Below are 13,629 nucleotides of genomic sequence, written 5' to 3' on the forward strand. Positions count from 1 at the left end.
TATACAATTTATTTTTAATGGGTCTCAACAATCCTGTACCCAGGAGTCTTAAAAGCGAGACAAAGTATGTGAACTTTTACCCCCTTCCTTTATCATTGTCAATGTGATCGTTACTATTGCACTTTCTTTACCTTCTTAGTTCAATATTGACTAACAAATCGACTTCTTAAACCAGAAAAGCTGCCAAAGTTTTGGTGAGTTTCATTAAACCCAACCAGGTGCTGGGGACTGACCAAATTATTCCACCTCATGTACTCAAGAAGGCTAAGGGTCTTGCCATCATCACTGTGATAAAAGCTGGGTTCCTTTTTTCAGGTAGAGCAGGTTCAGGTGTTATCGTGGCTAGGTTACCTGACGGAACATGGTCAGCGCCATCTGGTATCGGAATGGCAGGTGCCGGTGCTGGTGGTTTAATCGGAGCTGAATTAACGGATTTTGTCTTTATTCTAAACAATCAACAAGCTGTCGATTCGTTTTCGAGAGCTGGTACTTTAACACTTGGTGGTAATATTTCTGTCGCAGCTGGTCCTCTCGGTAGAAATGCTGAAGCGGATGCAGCTGCTTCCGCAGGTGGTGTTGCCACAGTTTTCACTTACTCAAAGACTAAAGGTCTATTTGCAGGTATTTCCGTCGAAGGTTCTGCTATTGTAGAGAGAAAAGATGCCAATAGAAAGTTCTATGGTGCTAGTGTTTCCGCTAAACAAATTTTAAGTGGTAGAGTGAGGCCACCACCAGCAGCAGATCCATTGTTCAGAGTTTTAGAATCAAGGGCATTCAATTTTAGAGTTCCAGATGAATCGTACGCTGATAGTTTCTATGACGACATTCCAGAATCGTTTGATTCTTCCGACGCCGACACTATGGGACCTGGCGGCAGATCTAATGGACGTCGTGGTTATGGCCGTTACGATGATGACTTTTACAGTTCTGATGATGACTTTGGTGGTAGTAGTGGCCGTTATGGCAGAGGTCCTCCACCAGATAGATTCGACAGGAGAGGTGATCCACCAGACAGATTTGATCGATACGGCGGTGGGAGCCGCGGTCGTCGTAGCAGTTATGATGATCCAAATGGTGTTAATGAGTACTATAGATCTCAAATGCGGGGTCGCCCTAGAGGTGGTAGTTCACGTTGGGATGACGCTCCTTCTGAGAAGGATCGTTTCGATAAGGGAAGTGATCGCTACGATCGTTATGGCGATAAATATGATCGTTACGACAGGGATGTTGATGATTTATCCAATAGATTTTCAAGATCAAGGATTTCATCTGGTGGACCGGCTTCAAGCGGTCGCGCACCAAGAAATGAAAAAGCAGAATTCGGTGCTGCATCTCCATCAGCAGGGGATACTTTCTCCAATACTCCAAAAGCTGTTGCATTATATACTTTTAGTGGTGAAGAATACGGGGATCTGCCATTTAGAAAAGGTGATGTGATCACCATTTTGAAAAAATCCGACTCTCAAGATGATTGGTGGACAGGTAGAGTTGGTGGTAGAGAGGGTATTTTCCCAGCAAATTACGTGGAATTGGTGTAATTTTGTTCTTTTGGTTCAAGTTACAATAAAAAATAGAATATTAGAAAATTAGTAAGATAAAAAAAAAAAAAAAAAAAAAGACTATTGTACTTCAAACCTTCTCTAATTCACCTAAAATTTCATTCCAAACTTTTCCTTTGTCATGCCCACTGTAATTAAATGTGACCTACATTTTTTTATGTAATGTGTATTAATGTCGATTTTTTCTCTATGATTTTATTTATCTTTCAAAACCTAAATGTTTAGCTGTTTGTTCGATGTGGTTATTCAAAATGCTTTCATTCTGAGTATTAGCATTCATGAGTAGTAAAAATTTAGTTAATTGATTTAGGTCACAATGCCAGTAGTGTTCAAAGATATAATTCGTAATTCTCAAAAGGTTCTCATCGTTAGTTGCTGTTGGGTATCTCAAGAAATCAATACCCTTCTTAACCTGTCTTCTCAAATATTTCAAGATTTGACTCAATTGTTCGTCTGTTTCCTTACTAGAATTGAAAGTAGCAATCTTGGGAGTTAAAACCATTGGTTGTGGGTAGTACATTGGACCTGCTCCTGGTGTTGGTGTTGGTGCTGAATATATGGGCATGGGAAAAATGGCAGATTGTAAGTGAACTTGTGGTTGTTTTGACAATCCATTATAAGTTGAGTGCTTTGGAGATTTTGATTGATTTTTTGAATGGTAAACGTCAATTACTGGTATAGATGAGTTCCCATTATTATTATTTAGTTTTTTTCTAGTGATTTTAACTTCACATCCGCCAATCAACCGGTTATTTAAAAGTTTTAATATTTTATCAGCATCTTTTTTACTTTTACATTTCACGTAACCAGAATATGTGAAAGAGTCATGGAAAAAATCGGTAATACCTAGATTTTCAATCTTTATGCGTTCTTCCATACACATTTGAAGAAGGAATTGCTCATTGCATACAGAACTCAAATTTTGTAAGTAAAGAATGGGTCTGTACGAAATTTTACTTGATTGTTTATTGTAGCTACCATGACCATTTCTTGCCGATTCAGCTTTAATAACGCTGAGTTTCCTTCCCTTGAATTGAGCACCATGATAAATTTTAACCGCTTTATTCGTATCTGAACCCTTTTTATATGTAACAAATGCCCAGCTCGATTCATACTTATGAGAGGTTGAAGAAAATACAGATTTCACTGGTCCCAAGTTACTGAAATAATCCAGTATTTCATCATCTGGACAGCTGGGCGGCAAATTCTTTACGAAAATAGCGTTTGGATGAGGCAAATGTTGAGTTGAATCGTGTTCCACAGTTTTAGCATCAGTGGGACCTAAAGTAAGTTGTTCCTTAGGAATGGTAATATCGTTTAAAGACGATTTCCTTTTTTCAAATTCTGGGAATTTTCTTAATTCTTTATCAAAATGAATTCCACATAATATTTTATTACCAAAGAATTCGCTTCCGTTGAATTCCTTGATGACAACTCTAGCAGCATGATCATTGTCAAAATAGATAAATCCAATATTTTTCCTTTTGTCTAATTTACAAGACAAAATGTTACCATAAACCTTAAAAGTATCATAAAACACTCTTGTTGTCAAGTTAGAATTTTCAAGTGGTAAATTAGAGAAAAAAATATTGGTCCCGATATTTTTACGATAAAATGTATTTCTTAATGATGGCATGATTCTCACTTCTTTACCAAAGATAGGTCTATAGTTGAATTCTTCAGTTGCCGCCAATGTGTCTTGTCTTCTCGAAAAATTCAAATAGCCATACCCTAAGGATTTCCCGGTTTCTGCATCAGTACAAACTTTGACAGAAGTTAAGGATTTAAATTTTTTAAAGATTTGGATTAGAATTTCTTCATCAATTTGCTCATCTAAATCACCAATAAATAGTGCGATTGTAGGTTGACTCTCAATAACAGACTGTGAATCTAAACCATTTTGCGTATTAGTATTAGAAGTAGCAACGCCACTTTCTTGAGTCATAGATCCATGTAATTTTACCACATCAGAAAATTCAGATTGTGAAGATCTCGAGGAAACGGATTTGTTCTCATTGAGAATTGAAAAGGATTCCGTTGCTTGAATGACAGTGTTAATTCTTTCTTGTTTAATTCCTTTAGTAGGTAGTTCTGCCGTTCTTGGAACGTTGAGTGATATATTATCCAGAATATTTGGTTTTCTAAGACTCAAGGAATTAAACATTTTTTTTCTTCTTCTTCCTTTCGTTATTATTATAATAGAAATATATCTCACTTCTGAACTCTCTGGTTTCTCTCCAGCTTAATTCCTATCGATACTTTCGATCGATTACTCTAATCTTTTTATACCTTTTGTATTTCCGTATTTTGTGTCAGTGTGACGCGGCGGTTCCTTCACGCCCATAGCGACAGTGGTAATAAAGTTTAGCTTTAGGAGTCTTTCTACTTACAAAAAATAAAAAAGGAAAAGTACGTGTTCATTGTTCATCTGTTTTGAATTAATCTAGTTCTTAAGAAGTATCTATGAAGTCCCTACCGAACAGACCTCTCTTTAGCCAGTCCATGAACAAAAGAACTCTTGTTCTCAAAGAGACAGTTTGAACGAAATAGGCACCTCTCCACAAGTACATGGCAATTAAACCACCAACAAATGAGTAACCCGGCAGATCAAAAACTGCAGAGTTACCAATATAAGCCAATGAACCCAAATGAACGTATTTGAAAGGTTTACATGTACCATCCTCTAATTCCGCGGGAACCGGTTGTCCGCTTCTGATATAATCATTGGTATATCTAGCGAGCTTAGTGAATTTCTTACCTAAATAAGAACCTTGTTGGTGAGCTCTTTGCGCTGTAGCTGGTAGAGATGTAACCTTAGCTTCAGTCTCTTTCAACAATGTGCTCAATTGTTCGAAATTCAAAGAGCCTTTGTTTTCAGGATCATATCTCGGTAGGAAATCATCCAAATCGACAAAACTTTCTCTGGTCTGAGGATGCAATCTTGCCACTTGTCTACACAATGCACGAATTTCATCATAGGACAGGGATATATTTCTCACATCGCCATCTGTAATTATTGCGGAATTTTGATGAGCACCGATATCTTTCTTGATGATAAAATTTCTCATATAGTTCACTGTATTTTCAGCTAAATCAGTTCTAACAGTGGAACAATCACCGATTGCATAAACGTCCTTTGCAGGGTTACCAACAACCCTTAATTGAGAATCAGTTTCGATAGCTCTTTTGTTTCTTTGGTTATTTTGGAAGGATTGAACCACATGTTTAGCTAATGGGTTTTGAGCAACACCTGTTGACCATAAACACAGACCAAATGGTAATTCTTTATATTCCATTTCATCAGTTTCGGGATTCTTTTGATTGAAGACAACCTTGTCAGGTAAAATCCTTTCTACACGAGCATTGGTCAAAAGATCAATTGATTCCTTCTTAAATCTTTCCATTGCATATTCACTGATTTTTTCATCATAGGTGTTTAAGATGTGAGAACGAGATTGGATAATGTGAACGGAAACCTGTTGTCTTAGTACTCTTGGATAAGATCTTGGTAAATCTTCATTTAACAAATCAAAGACTTCAGCAGCAAATTCAACACCTGTTGGACCACCACCACAGACGACAAAACTCAAAAGTTTCTTCCTCTCTTCTTCAGTAGTAGTTGGTAAGCAAGAAATTTCTAGATTACCTTTAATCTTTTTCTTAATATTTAGAGCATCTTCGGCGCTTTTCAAACGATCGCAATATTCTAAACCTTCTACACCATGAGTATTAGCAGTGGAACCAACAGCAATTACCAATTTATCGTATGGGACATAAAATGATCGAATTTCACCGCCACGTTGTAAAACTTGAGAAACTTTAACCAATTTATCTTCAAACTCAATTTTTTCGGCTTTTGCCTCCAAATAGTGCCCGCTAATGTCACCAACAATTTTCCTAATCGATGCCATCAGGGATTTAATTTCAAGAGTCCCAGTGGCAGCTGATGGTAACAATGGTGTAAATAAGAAGTAATTCTGTGGTGAAATAACAGTCACATCGTAATCACCTTTTTTCAAATTCTTTAAAAGTCCAACAGACGCCCATCCAGAACCCAATATGACCAATTTTGGCTTATAACTTGTGAGTTGTTTCGTTTCATCATCATAGTTATCCAATTTCTCACTAAAGATCGGTAAATTTTCAGGACCACCAGATGGCGGATGTAATGCTTCATTAGGAACTTCTATGGCATCTGGTACATAGCTCTCTTTGTAAGTGGTTGAATCATATATGAAAAAAATGAACAACGCACCACCACAAGTTAGTGCCAAGACACCAGCACCCATGACGGTAAATTGTACCAATTTACCTATCCCATTACTAAAGATACTACCGCGACTAACGTTATTACCTATTGTATCTTGTTGTTTATCATTAAATGCGGTTCTAGAAGAATGGAATTGACGTTCAAATACAGTTTTCCCCGCAACGGAACCTTTATGGTGGGGCATGCATCGTCTAACAATGGAATTGGAATGTGTACCAGTTGAAATAGGTTTTGTAAACCTATTTGTTAATCTAGGCAAGCCTTTGGCAGCAATCAACCTTGTAAGCATAGTTGAAACTTGCTTGTAATTGATGAATCTGCAGGAGAATAAAGAATATTTAGAAAGTAAAGGAGATTAATAATGGTTGGTAATAAGTGACAAATAGTCAAGTTGTGTAATTACAGGGTATTTAAGTTGTAGACTGTATTCGATCGAGGGGTTTGACACACCCTCTTTAAATAGGAACTTCGAACTCACCCCAAATGAGGAAATAGATCCAGATCAGCTGACCTAGTGTGTTATGTACAACCCGCATTAACCTTAAATAGTCATTCTGATTGCTGGGTATTCCTCACATATGCCACGAATACGGCACCGTAATTGTAATATTTATGGGGTAGGGATTAACTATTGGCAATGAGTGTTAGAAAAGCAAAAAAGTTAATTTGAAGAACACAAGGTCCTACCCGGATTCGAACCGGGGTCGTTCGGATCAAAACCGAAAGTGATAACCACTACACTATAGAACCGTATTGGTGCTTGGAACTAGTAGATATTTAGGACATCACATTCCTACTTTCCAGTCGTGTGGTTTGAATCGATAAGGCTACTGAGAGTAGAGGAAAGAAGTCTGTGTGCTTCTCAGAATATCAAGATGCTCAGTTTGACTATACAAGTTAATCACATCTCGTTTTGTATTTACATTTCGTTACGTGATTAGCATGTTTCGTGAAAGGACGAAGCTGCTCTCCTAAACATAAAAACGAGTAAAATTGTAAATATGTGACAAACTACAAGATATCGAGACAAGGACATTTGAACGTTAAAGTAACATTAAAAGGAGGATTTCTAACGTGAATAACTGAGCGTCTAAGTTCAATTTAATTATTTGGTGCAAAAAATTGCAAAAATAATGGACAAGTCCGGATTCGAACCGAAGACCTCCCCCATGCTAAGGGGGCGCGCTACCAACTACGCCACATGCCCAGTTATTAGCTTATAGTTCATGTGAGGTGCTAGAACTGATAGGGGTTCTTATCCTCCAAGAAGAAAATGATATCCAAAGGGGTCTAAAATTCGACTAGACATGGGAAAACGAAGTTCAATTAGGGATAACAAGCCCTTGAGAGATCACATAATCAGGTATTGGTGATTACAGCACTCGCATACGCTCAAACCATTATATGTTCTTCTTGCCACGATCTTATGCTTGATAAGATACCACGGAATAATACCAACTGTTTAGCAGATTAATAAATTACTATGGCCGTCATCTACGGACTAGCGTATTGTTTTATAAGGTCTTCTTGTATAAACTTATTAGGCCCGTGATAAACACCGGATACTATCTCGAGGAATCGAACCCAAGTTTATTACATCTTAGAAAGAACATTGACACTACCCGTATTGGATTCCACTTTATTCAAATTCAAGCTATACCTTTAAGAAGATTGAAATTCTACTATCAATGGGTTCTTGGCTCATTTCTGTCTTCCAAAGAACTATCGAAGATGTCCGACGAGAATATGTAAGTATATGATACTACCGTTTCGTTTACTCTCGAACATAAGACTAACTCAAAGATCTTAAAAAGAGCTTCTGCTCTCAATCAACTAGCAGATTGTGAACAAAAAATTGAAGATAAAGAAAAAGAGTTAGAATGGTATAGATTAAAGACCCTGATGCCTCATTACGAGGAGAGGGACGGAATCATTGCTAAGATACCAAACTTTTGGAAGATTGTCCTTTCGCAACATGACGATTTTGCTAACTATGTAAGGGCATCAGATTTCAAATACATCGACGCAATTCAATTCCTCGTAGTTAAGTGGCAATCACCGAGGGATTTTGATATTATAGTAGGATTCCAATCAGTGGATCAAGAATTACCTAGCCAAACTGTGAAAAAGCATTTTTATCACGATGGTGATGAAATGAAAAGTCAAGCTGTAGAATTAAAGCATAATTTACCACCAAGGAAGAGACGTAATAGATTTTTCGATTGGTTTCAATGGCAAGGCTTGGATGATAAGGGTGAATTCCCCAACGGCGATGAGTTAGCTCGGTTAATAGCCGATGAGATATATCCGCTATGTGTGAAATTTTACACCGAAGCTCAGCGGGATGTTGCTGATGAGGACAGTGATGAAGAGAGTAGCGAACCTGAACTATTGTAATAACACCTACCTCGCTCTTCTCTACAATAACGTACATCACCGTCACATCTTGTATCACAGGAGTTTTTGCTGTCTTTGTTGTTGTACCTTCATCTACCACTAATTATTAAGTATATAAAAAATCTGTATATAGGTCTATACATCTTGTAATATAATTATCATAAAACCTTTGAGGCAGGAGGACATGAAACTTCTTTCCACGTATAGTAATCATGGCCTGCAATTAAGAATCAAAATTAAAGTTATTTTTTATGATTTTTCAAAAGACTTCTTAAATTGTTCAATGAACTAGATCTTTCATGTAAACTACCCTTTGATAAACTTCTCTTCAAGGGGAAACTTCCAGTAGATGAAGAAGACCCCACTGGTGTCATACCAAAGGAGAAGTGCTTATTAACCGTTTGATTTTTACCATTATGAGCCGGACCATTTGATGGTGAATCCGCGTGAGGCTGTAGTGGGGGTGGAATTCCAGAACTTGAACTAGAACTACCTCTTCTAACCAATGCCGCCTGCGATGGTTGAGGACTAGGAATTGATGAATTACTCTTTTTACTCAACAGTGAAGAACTTGATCTGTGATGAACAACTTGAGGCCTTTCCAAATGGTGTTTCCTATCGTGCGAAGGATTTTCATCTGCTGGATACACAGGGGGTAAATCATTGCCTGCAGATTCTGATTTAATTGCTTTTTCATACGATGGAACACTGCTCAAATTGTCTAATGTCACCTCTTTATTGGGGGATTGTGGTATTTGCAAAATTGATGAACTGGATCTAGATAGGTGTTGAACGCTAGCACCTGAGGTCACCAATGGAGCCGGTGGTAACCCCCTAATCCCCGGTTGTTGATCCACTAATGGGGCGGAACCAGATCTTGACATGGGGAGCGCCTGCTGAGCAGGAGAAGTAGCCGCAGGAACAACAGCAGCATTAGCATTACCATTCGATGCTCCCTCAATTGTAGTTTCTTGTGGATTCTTTGCGGGATTCCCGGGAATAACATTAGAAGTTGAAGCTGAACGATTACGGCCCTCTTGTCTTTGCAAATGTAGTCTCATCAAGTTATCTTCTAATTCATCCACATTTTGTTGACTGTCTAAAACTTGACCAATGGATTGTCCTTCTATTGGTGTTTGAGTCCCTGAACCATGAGGTGTGTCGGGAACGGAAACATCATTCCAAAGCCTATCGTAAATGTGACTTTCATAATTTGGCGGTGACATTAAATCTGGTACGCTTGAAGGTACTTGCCAATTGTTTATCAAATTTGCCAATTCTAATTCAGATGCAGTTTTGGCAAAAATCACGTCTTCATCACCTTCTTCATCACCCAATGAAGTACGCCTACTAGATGAACTTGAACCATTACCATTTTCATACTCTGGTCTAAGTGGATTCCTTACAGTCAATGCAACAAATGGTGAAATAAAAAGTTGTGCCGGCAAAGATGCACGTAATTCTGATACGTGGCCATCTGAATTGATTAAAGATATGACAAACTTAAGCTTGTGTCTAACCTTAATACTGTTCAATAGAGTACAGTCCTGTGTACATCTGGAAAGACTTGTAGGAACTTGCAAAAAAGTATCGACTTGCCAACGATCTTGAAAAGTTAATTCTTCCTCTTCAGGATCTCGTGGCCCCCTATTAACATGGCCCAGAGGATCCTTCAACTTTGTTTTACAGACTGTCCTTTCCTGCGTTGCCACATTACCAAAACTACCACAGTACTGAGAGTTTTCAATCATGGTAACCTTTATGGGGCCTAACCTCAAACCTTTCATCAATGGAACCACTTCGATATGAATCGGTGTCAAAGATCCAATGGCAATAGCCTTTGCGGGCACAGAAATTGAATAATCCACTTTATTAGGCCAGGTATTATCCACAGCCATAGTTTCTGATAACTCGACAGCATCCGTTGATAAAGTTCTCACCACTCTAATGTGTTTCTTGCAAATCAAATCTGAATAAAACTTATTCCTCTCGATATTTGCTTCCAATTTATAAGTTATCGATGCATTGGGTAAACCTTCTACACTTTCTACTAATGAACCTGGTAAGATTGCACTAAATGGAAATTCGTAATTGCCCTGGAGTAGGGTATGATGATGATGATGGTTATGAGAACCTGACGATGAACCCAATCCGGCTAATGATATCAAAGAGCTTGTCGAAGATTTAGATCTTCTATGCAAATCGGCTAAATTCCCTGAAGATTTACTGTTGATAGTAGCCCTTTTACCGTAATTATCGTAAAGATTTTCAAAATAACTGTTGATGTTAAGATTGTCCCATGTGTGTTCGTAAAACGTCCTTTCATACCTAACGTGCCGCTGTGCAGGTCCCCTAGGACCCTGATATTGAACTGGAACGTTCAGACGTATTTTACCAGTCATTTTTAATGATAGATTCTTAATTTGAATTGGTTCTCGTACCGATAATACGACAGTTCCTGATAGCAATACACTGGAGGCCTCATCTGGAGATCCTTTCAAAAGCACCACATCGTGCTCAGTACCATGTAATCTAACATCGTAGAGAAGTGGCTCTGCCTTATTACTCTTTGCCAAAGGAAACATTTCGACTCACTGTTATGGTAAATGTGTATAGCTGCCCCCACTTGTTGGACTTGAACGAAGATGTTGGTGAAGAAGCGACTTGTGGATAATCAATATAAATATCAAATAGCTGATTCGAAAAATTTCCAAAACGAAGATTAGATCCCCCCTTGATCGATTCTTTCAAAGGAAGTATATGTACTGAACAAAGATCCTCTGTTTTTATTTGCTTTCGGTATCGTGGTTTAGGATAACTTTACTCTTTCCGTCATTTATGGTCCATAAGGCTACTTTACTACTTGGCGAGAATCTTAATTATTTTTATATATATATAAACTAATTGGTAACAAGTTCGAAGCCCCGGTGACTTTTAAAATACGAAATTGCTGTATCAGATACCGTATCTGATCTGATTTCCTGCAAGGTGCCATTATACCCACTGGATTGCCTTGCCCTGTAATTGTTTCTATGACAGTAGAGGACAGTCAACTAAATCAGGCTAGCATGAGCGAGTACTGCGATAGCAGGAGACAATCGCCGCCTCGTTCAGGATCAAGTACGTAGTTGTAGAGATAACCTTCAGAAGTTACTACTCTTATTGGAAGCATTTGAACCGAAGTATTTTCAAAATTTTGCAAATTTTGCTGTTGTTGATTTAACTGTTGAGCCGGATTTGATTCTTCTTGAGTATGAGGCTGTTGGTGGTATTCAAACAGTTCTGGATACTCTGAAATGTCTACTTCAATCGGTGTCCCTATTGCCGTTATACTTTTAATTCCATGCCCACTTTCTACTGGCAGTTTCAAACTTGCAAAATGCCTTGAAGGTTCTAATAACGATGATACTTTAATGGGGAAGATCTGTCCCAATGTCTTAGCAGCGTGTCTTGATAATCTCTGTGAAGATTTGCGGATCATTCTAGCGACTGTTCTACGTGATGCATCCACATACGGTTCTCTTGATCTCTCCAGCGAACTCTGGTCGTCTGCATTGCTGGAAATTTCATCTATGGATTCATTACCACCGCTGCCACCACCACCACCACCAACACTGCTATTTGTTTGCGATGCATTGTCAATTACATCTTCTTCTATCGTACTATCATCGCTATCGTGTTTCTCCAAATGAACTTCCGATTGACGCCCATTTGCCGGCGCAACCTTGAAGATGTGGATTGTCTTACTTGAACAAGTTGCCGCTAAGAATTGGTTGTCCTCACTGAAACACATGGAATGTATTTTTGTTGGATAAGTTCCCCTACGAAACTGGTTTATTTTAATACCTGTTTCCACGTTGAAAACTCTTATAATTGTACCCTTTTCAGATGCCGTCGCTAGTAATGAACCATCAAGACTCAATGCTAATGATGCAATTTCACCCTTATGTGCTTCAATGACCATTGTCGGTTGTAGTGTTTTCAAATTAAATAAGATGACATCCCCATTCTTGATAACATTACCGCTACCACTTTTCTTGTTTTGAGGATCAGATTGTAATTCTTCTTGAATAGGTATATCACCACTCGATGGATCTAATCCATCTTCAGCAGGGCCAGTGCTACTATCAAATTGATGTTGATGTTGATGCTGTAGTTGTGGTATACTACCGCTCGTACTAGTAACATTTATATTGTTGGTCGTAGCATTGGTCTTTATCTCAGAATTAATCACTTTAGGTGGTGATGGATAAACCAAGTAGCAGTTTTCTAACGAGGGCGACATTGCCATTATTCCCCTTGTATTCGGATTCGTATCTATAGTGTGTAATAACCGCATATTGCTAATATCATAGATGTAAATCTGTTCTTGCAAAAGAACCACTAACCTTGATTTATTCATCTTTACTGAAAGAATTGACGTGGGGAAGGTCACTTCACAGATTATGGAGTGTTTCTTCGTATTGATGATTCTGAGCCTTCTTGGGGACATAGATGGCTGATCACCAATACCAACCACTGCTAATAATGATGTGGAAAAAAGCATTTCCACAACTGCATAACTACCAGATTCTTCAGAATAAAACTTACCAAAGGGATCACAATTAAAGATTTTAAATCCTTGAGATGTTCCTAACGATATGCATGTACCAGTCTGATTGAAATTTATAAAATTGATAAAGGGCAACGTATCTGGCATCTTGTCCGTATATTGTAACACCAATAACTCCCCCCTGAGCCTTCTAATTGACAACACAACCTTACCTTTTTGTCGAAGTCTTAAGATTTGCTTTGTTATTACCGAGATGCCGTTGTTGGGTTAAGTTTCTAAAGAATCCAGTTAAAGGACGCTTGCTAACTTGAAGTTTATACGACAAAATTCAACCGCCAATAAGCCAGTGTAGTTAAAGTTGATATCCTATACTTAGACTGTATTCCTAAACTCTTCCCCAGCTCGAAGTTGACCAAGGATGAAACTTGTTTATTGGTACACTTACTACATAAACCGAATGCTAAACCCCAGATGCCTTCCTTTCGGAGTTTTTTGAACTCTTGACAAGTTCAAAATCCTACGAATACTTTTAATTCACCAAATATTAATTAGATTAAATGGTATGTGCATACTATAAACGCTCCAATACTCAGTTTTAGAATCCTTTTTGAACGGAAAACCATAAGTTATATTACTGTGAACATCCATTCCTTATCCCGAGAAAGTCGTCCCGGTGGCCGAGTGGTTAAGGCGATGCCCTGCTATTAATCTATGATAGCAATTAGGCATTGGGCTATGCCTTCGCAGGTTCGAATCCTGTCCGTGACGCTACTTTGTTTTTTCCTTTTTAAATAAAAGACTTTTACTATTGATGAAGAAATATTGATCTTTGTTTTTCTCTTTAAAAATCG

General features: G+C 38.2%; 6 protein-coding genes and 3 non-coding genes across 9 annotated transcripts; 3 read left to right on the forward strand and 6 right to left on the reverse strand.

Moving 5' to 3' along the window:
• Positions 1-17: 17 nt before the first annotated feature.
• Positions 18-1,538, forward strand: ZYRO0G00792g (SYLF and SH3 domain-containing protein; the record flags this gene model as incomplete). Its single annotated transcript, XM_002497998.1, has 2 exons — positions 18-64; positions 176-1,538. The coding sequence occupies 2 exons, from the start codon at positions 18-20 to the stop codon at positions 1,536-1,538; spliced, it is 1,410 nt and encodes a 469-aa protein (XP_002498043.1).
• A 220-nt stretch (positions 1,539-1,758) lies between these two features.
• Positions 1,759-3,723, reverse strand: PES4 (Pes4p; the record flags this gene model as incomplete). Its single annotated transcript, XM_002497999.1, has 1 exon — positions 1,759-3,723. The coding sequence occupies one exon, from the start codon at positions 3,721-3,723 to the stop codon at positions 1,759-1,761; it is 1,965 nt and encodes a 654-aa protein (XP_002498044.1).
• Positions 3,724-4,009: 286 nt separating this feature from the next.
• ZYRO0G00836g (uncharacterized protein) lies at positions 4,010-6,118 on the reverse strand (the record flags this gene model as incomplete). The annotated part of the gene is made up of 1 exon (XM_002498000.1): positions 4,010-6,118. The coding sequence occupies one exon, from the start codon at positions 6,116-6,118 to the stop codon at positions 4,010-4,012; it is 2,109 nt and encodes a 702-aa protein (XP_002498045.1).
• A 389-nt stretch (positions 6,119-6,507) lies between these two features.
• Positions 6,508-6,579, reverse strand: ZYRO0G00858r. Its single transcript has one exon. It is a non-coding gene; the product is annotated as a tRNA-Gln (tRNA).
• A 384-nt stretch (positions 6,580-6,963) lies between these two features.
• Positions 6,964-7,036, reverse strand: ZYRO0G00880r. The gene has a single exon. It is a non-coding gene; the product is annotated as a tRNA-Ala (tRNA).
• A 695-nt stretch (positions 7,037-7,731) lies between these two features.
• On the forward strand, positions 7,732-8,226 carry VPS75 (Vps75p; the record flags this gene model as incomplete). Its single annotated transcript, XM_002498001.1, has 1 exon — positions 7,732-8,226. One exon carries the CDS (start codon positions 7,732-7,734, stop codon positions 8,224-8,226), a length of 495 nt encoding a protein of 164 aa, XP_002498046.1.
• Positions 8,227-8,468: 242 nt separating this feature from the next.
• ROG3 (Rog3p) lies at positions 8,469-10,811 on the reverse strand (the record flags this gene model as incomplete). The annotated part of the gene is made up of 1 exon (XM_002498002.1): positions 8,469-10,811. One exon carries the CDS (start codon positions 10,809-10,811, stop codon positions 8,469-8,471), a length of 2,343 nt encoding a protein of 780 aa, XP_002498047.1.
• Positions 10,812-11,284: 473 nt separating this feature from the next.
• ATG18 (phosphoinositide binding protein ATG18) lies at positions 11,285-12,925 on the reverse strand (the record flags this gene model as incomplete). The annotated part of the gene is made up of 1 exon (XM_002498003.1): positions 11,285-12,925. One exon carries the CDS (start codon positions 12,923-12,925, stop codon positions 11,285-11,287), a length of 1,641 nt encoding a protein of 546 aa, XP_002498048.1.
• A 520-nt stretch (positions 12,926-13,445) lies between these two features.
• ZYRO0G00968r lies at positions 13,446-13,546 on the forward strand. Its single transcript is given in 2 exon segments — positions 13,446-13,482; positions 13,502-13,546. It is a non-coding gene; the product is annotated as a tRNA-Ser (tRNA).
• The last annotated feature ends 83 nt before the right edge of the window (positions 13,547-13,629 follow it).

This window comes from Zygosaccharomyces rouxii, assembly GCF_000026365.1.
Source record: "Zygosaccharomyces rouxii strain CBS732 chromosome G complete sequence".
NCBI classification, from domain to species: domain Eukaryota; kingdom Fungi; phylum Ascomycota; class Saccharomycetes; order Saccharomycetales; family Saccharomycetaceae; genus Zygosaccharomyces; species Zygosaccharomyces rouxii.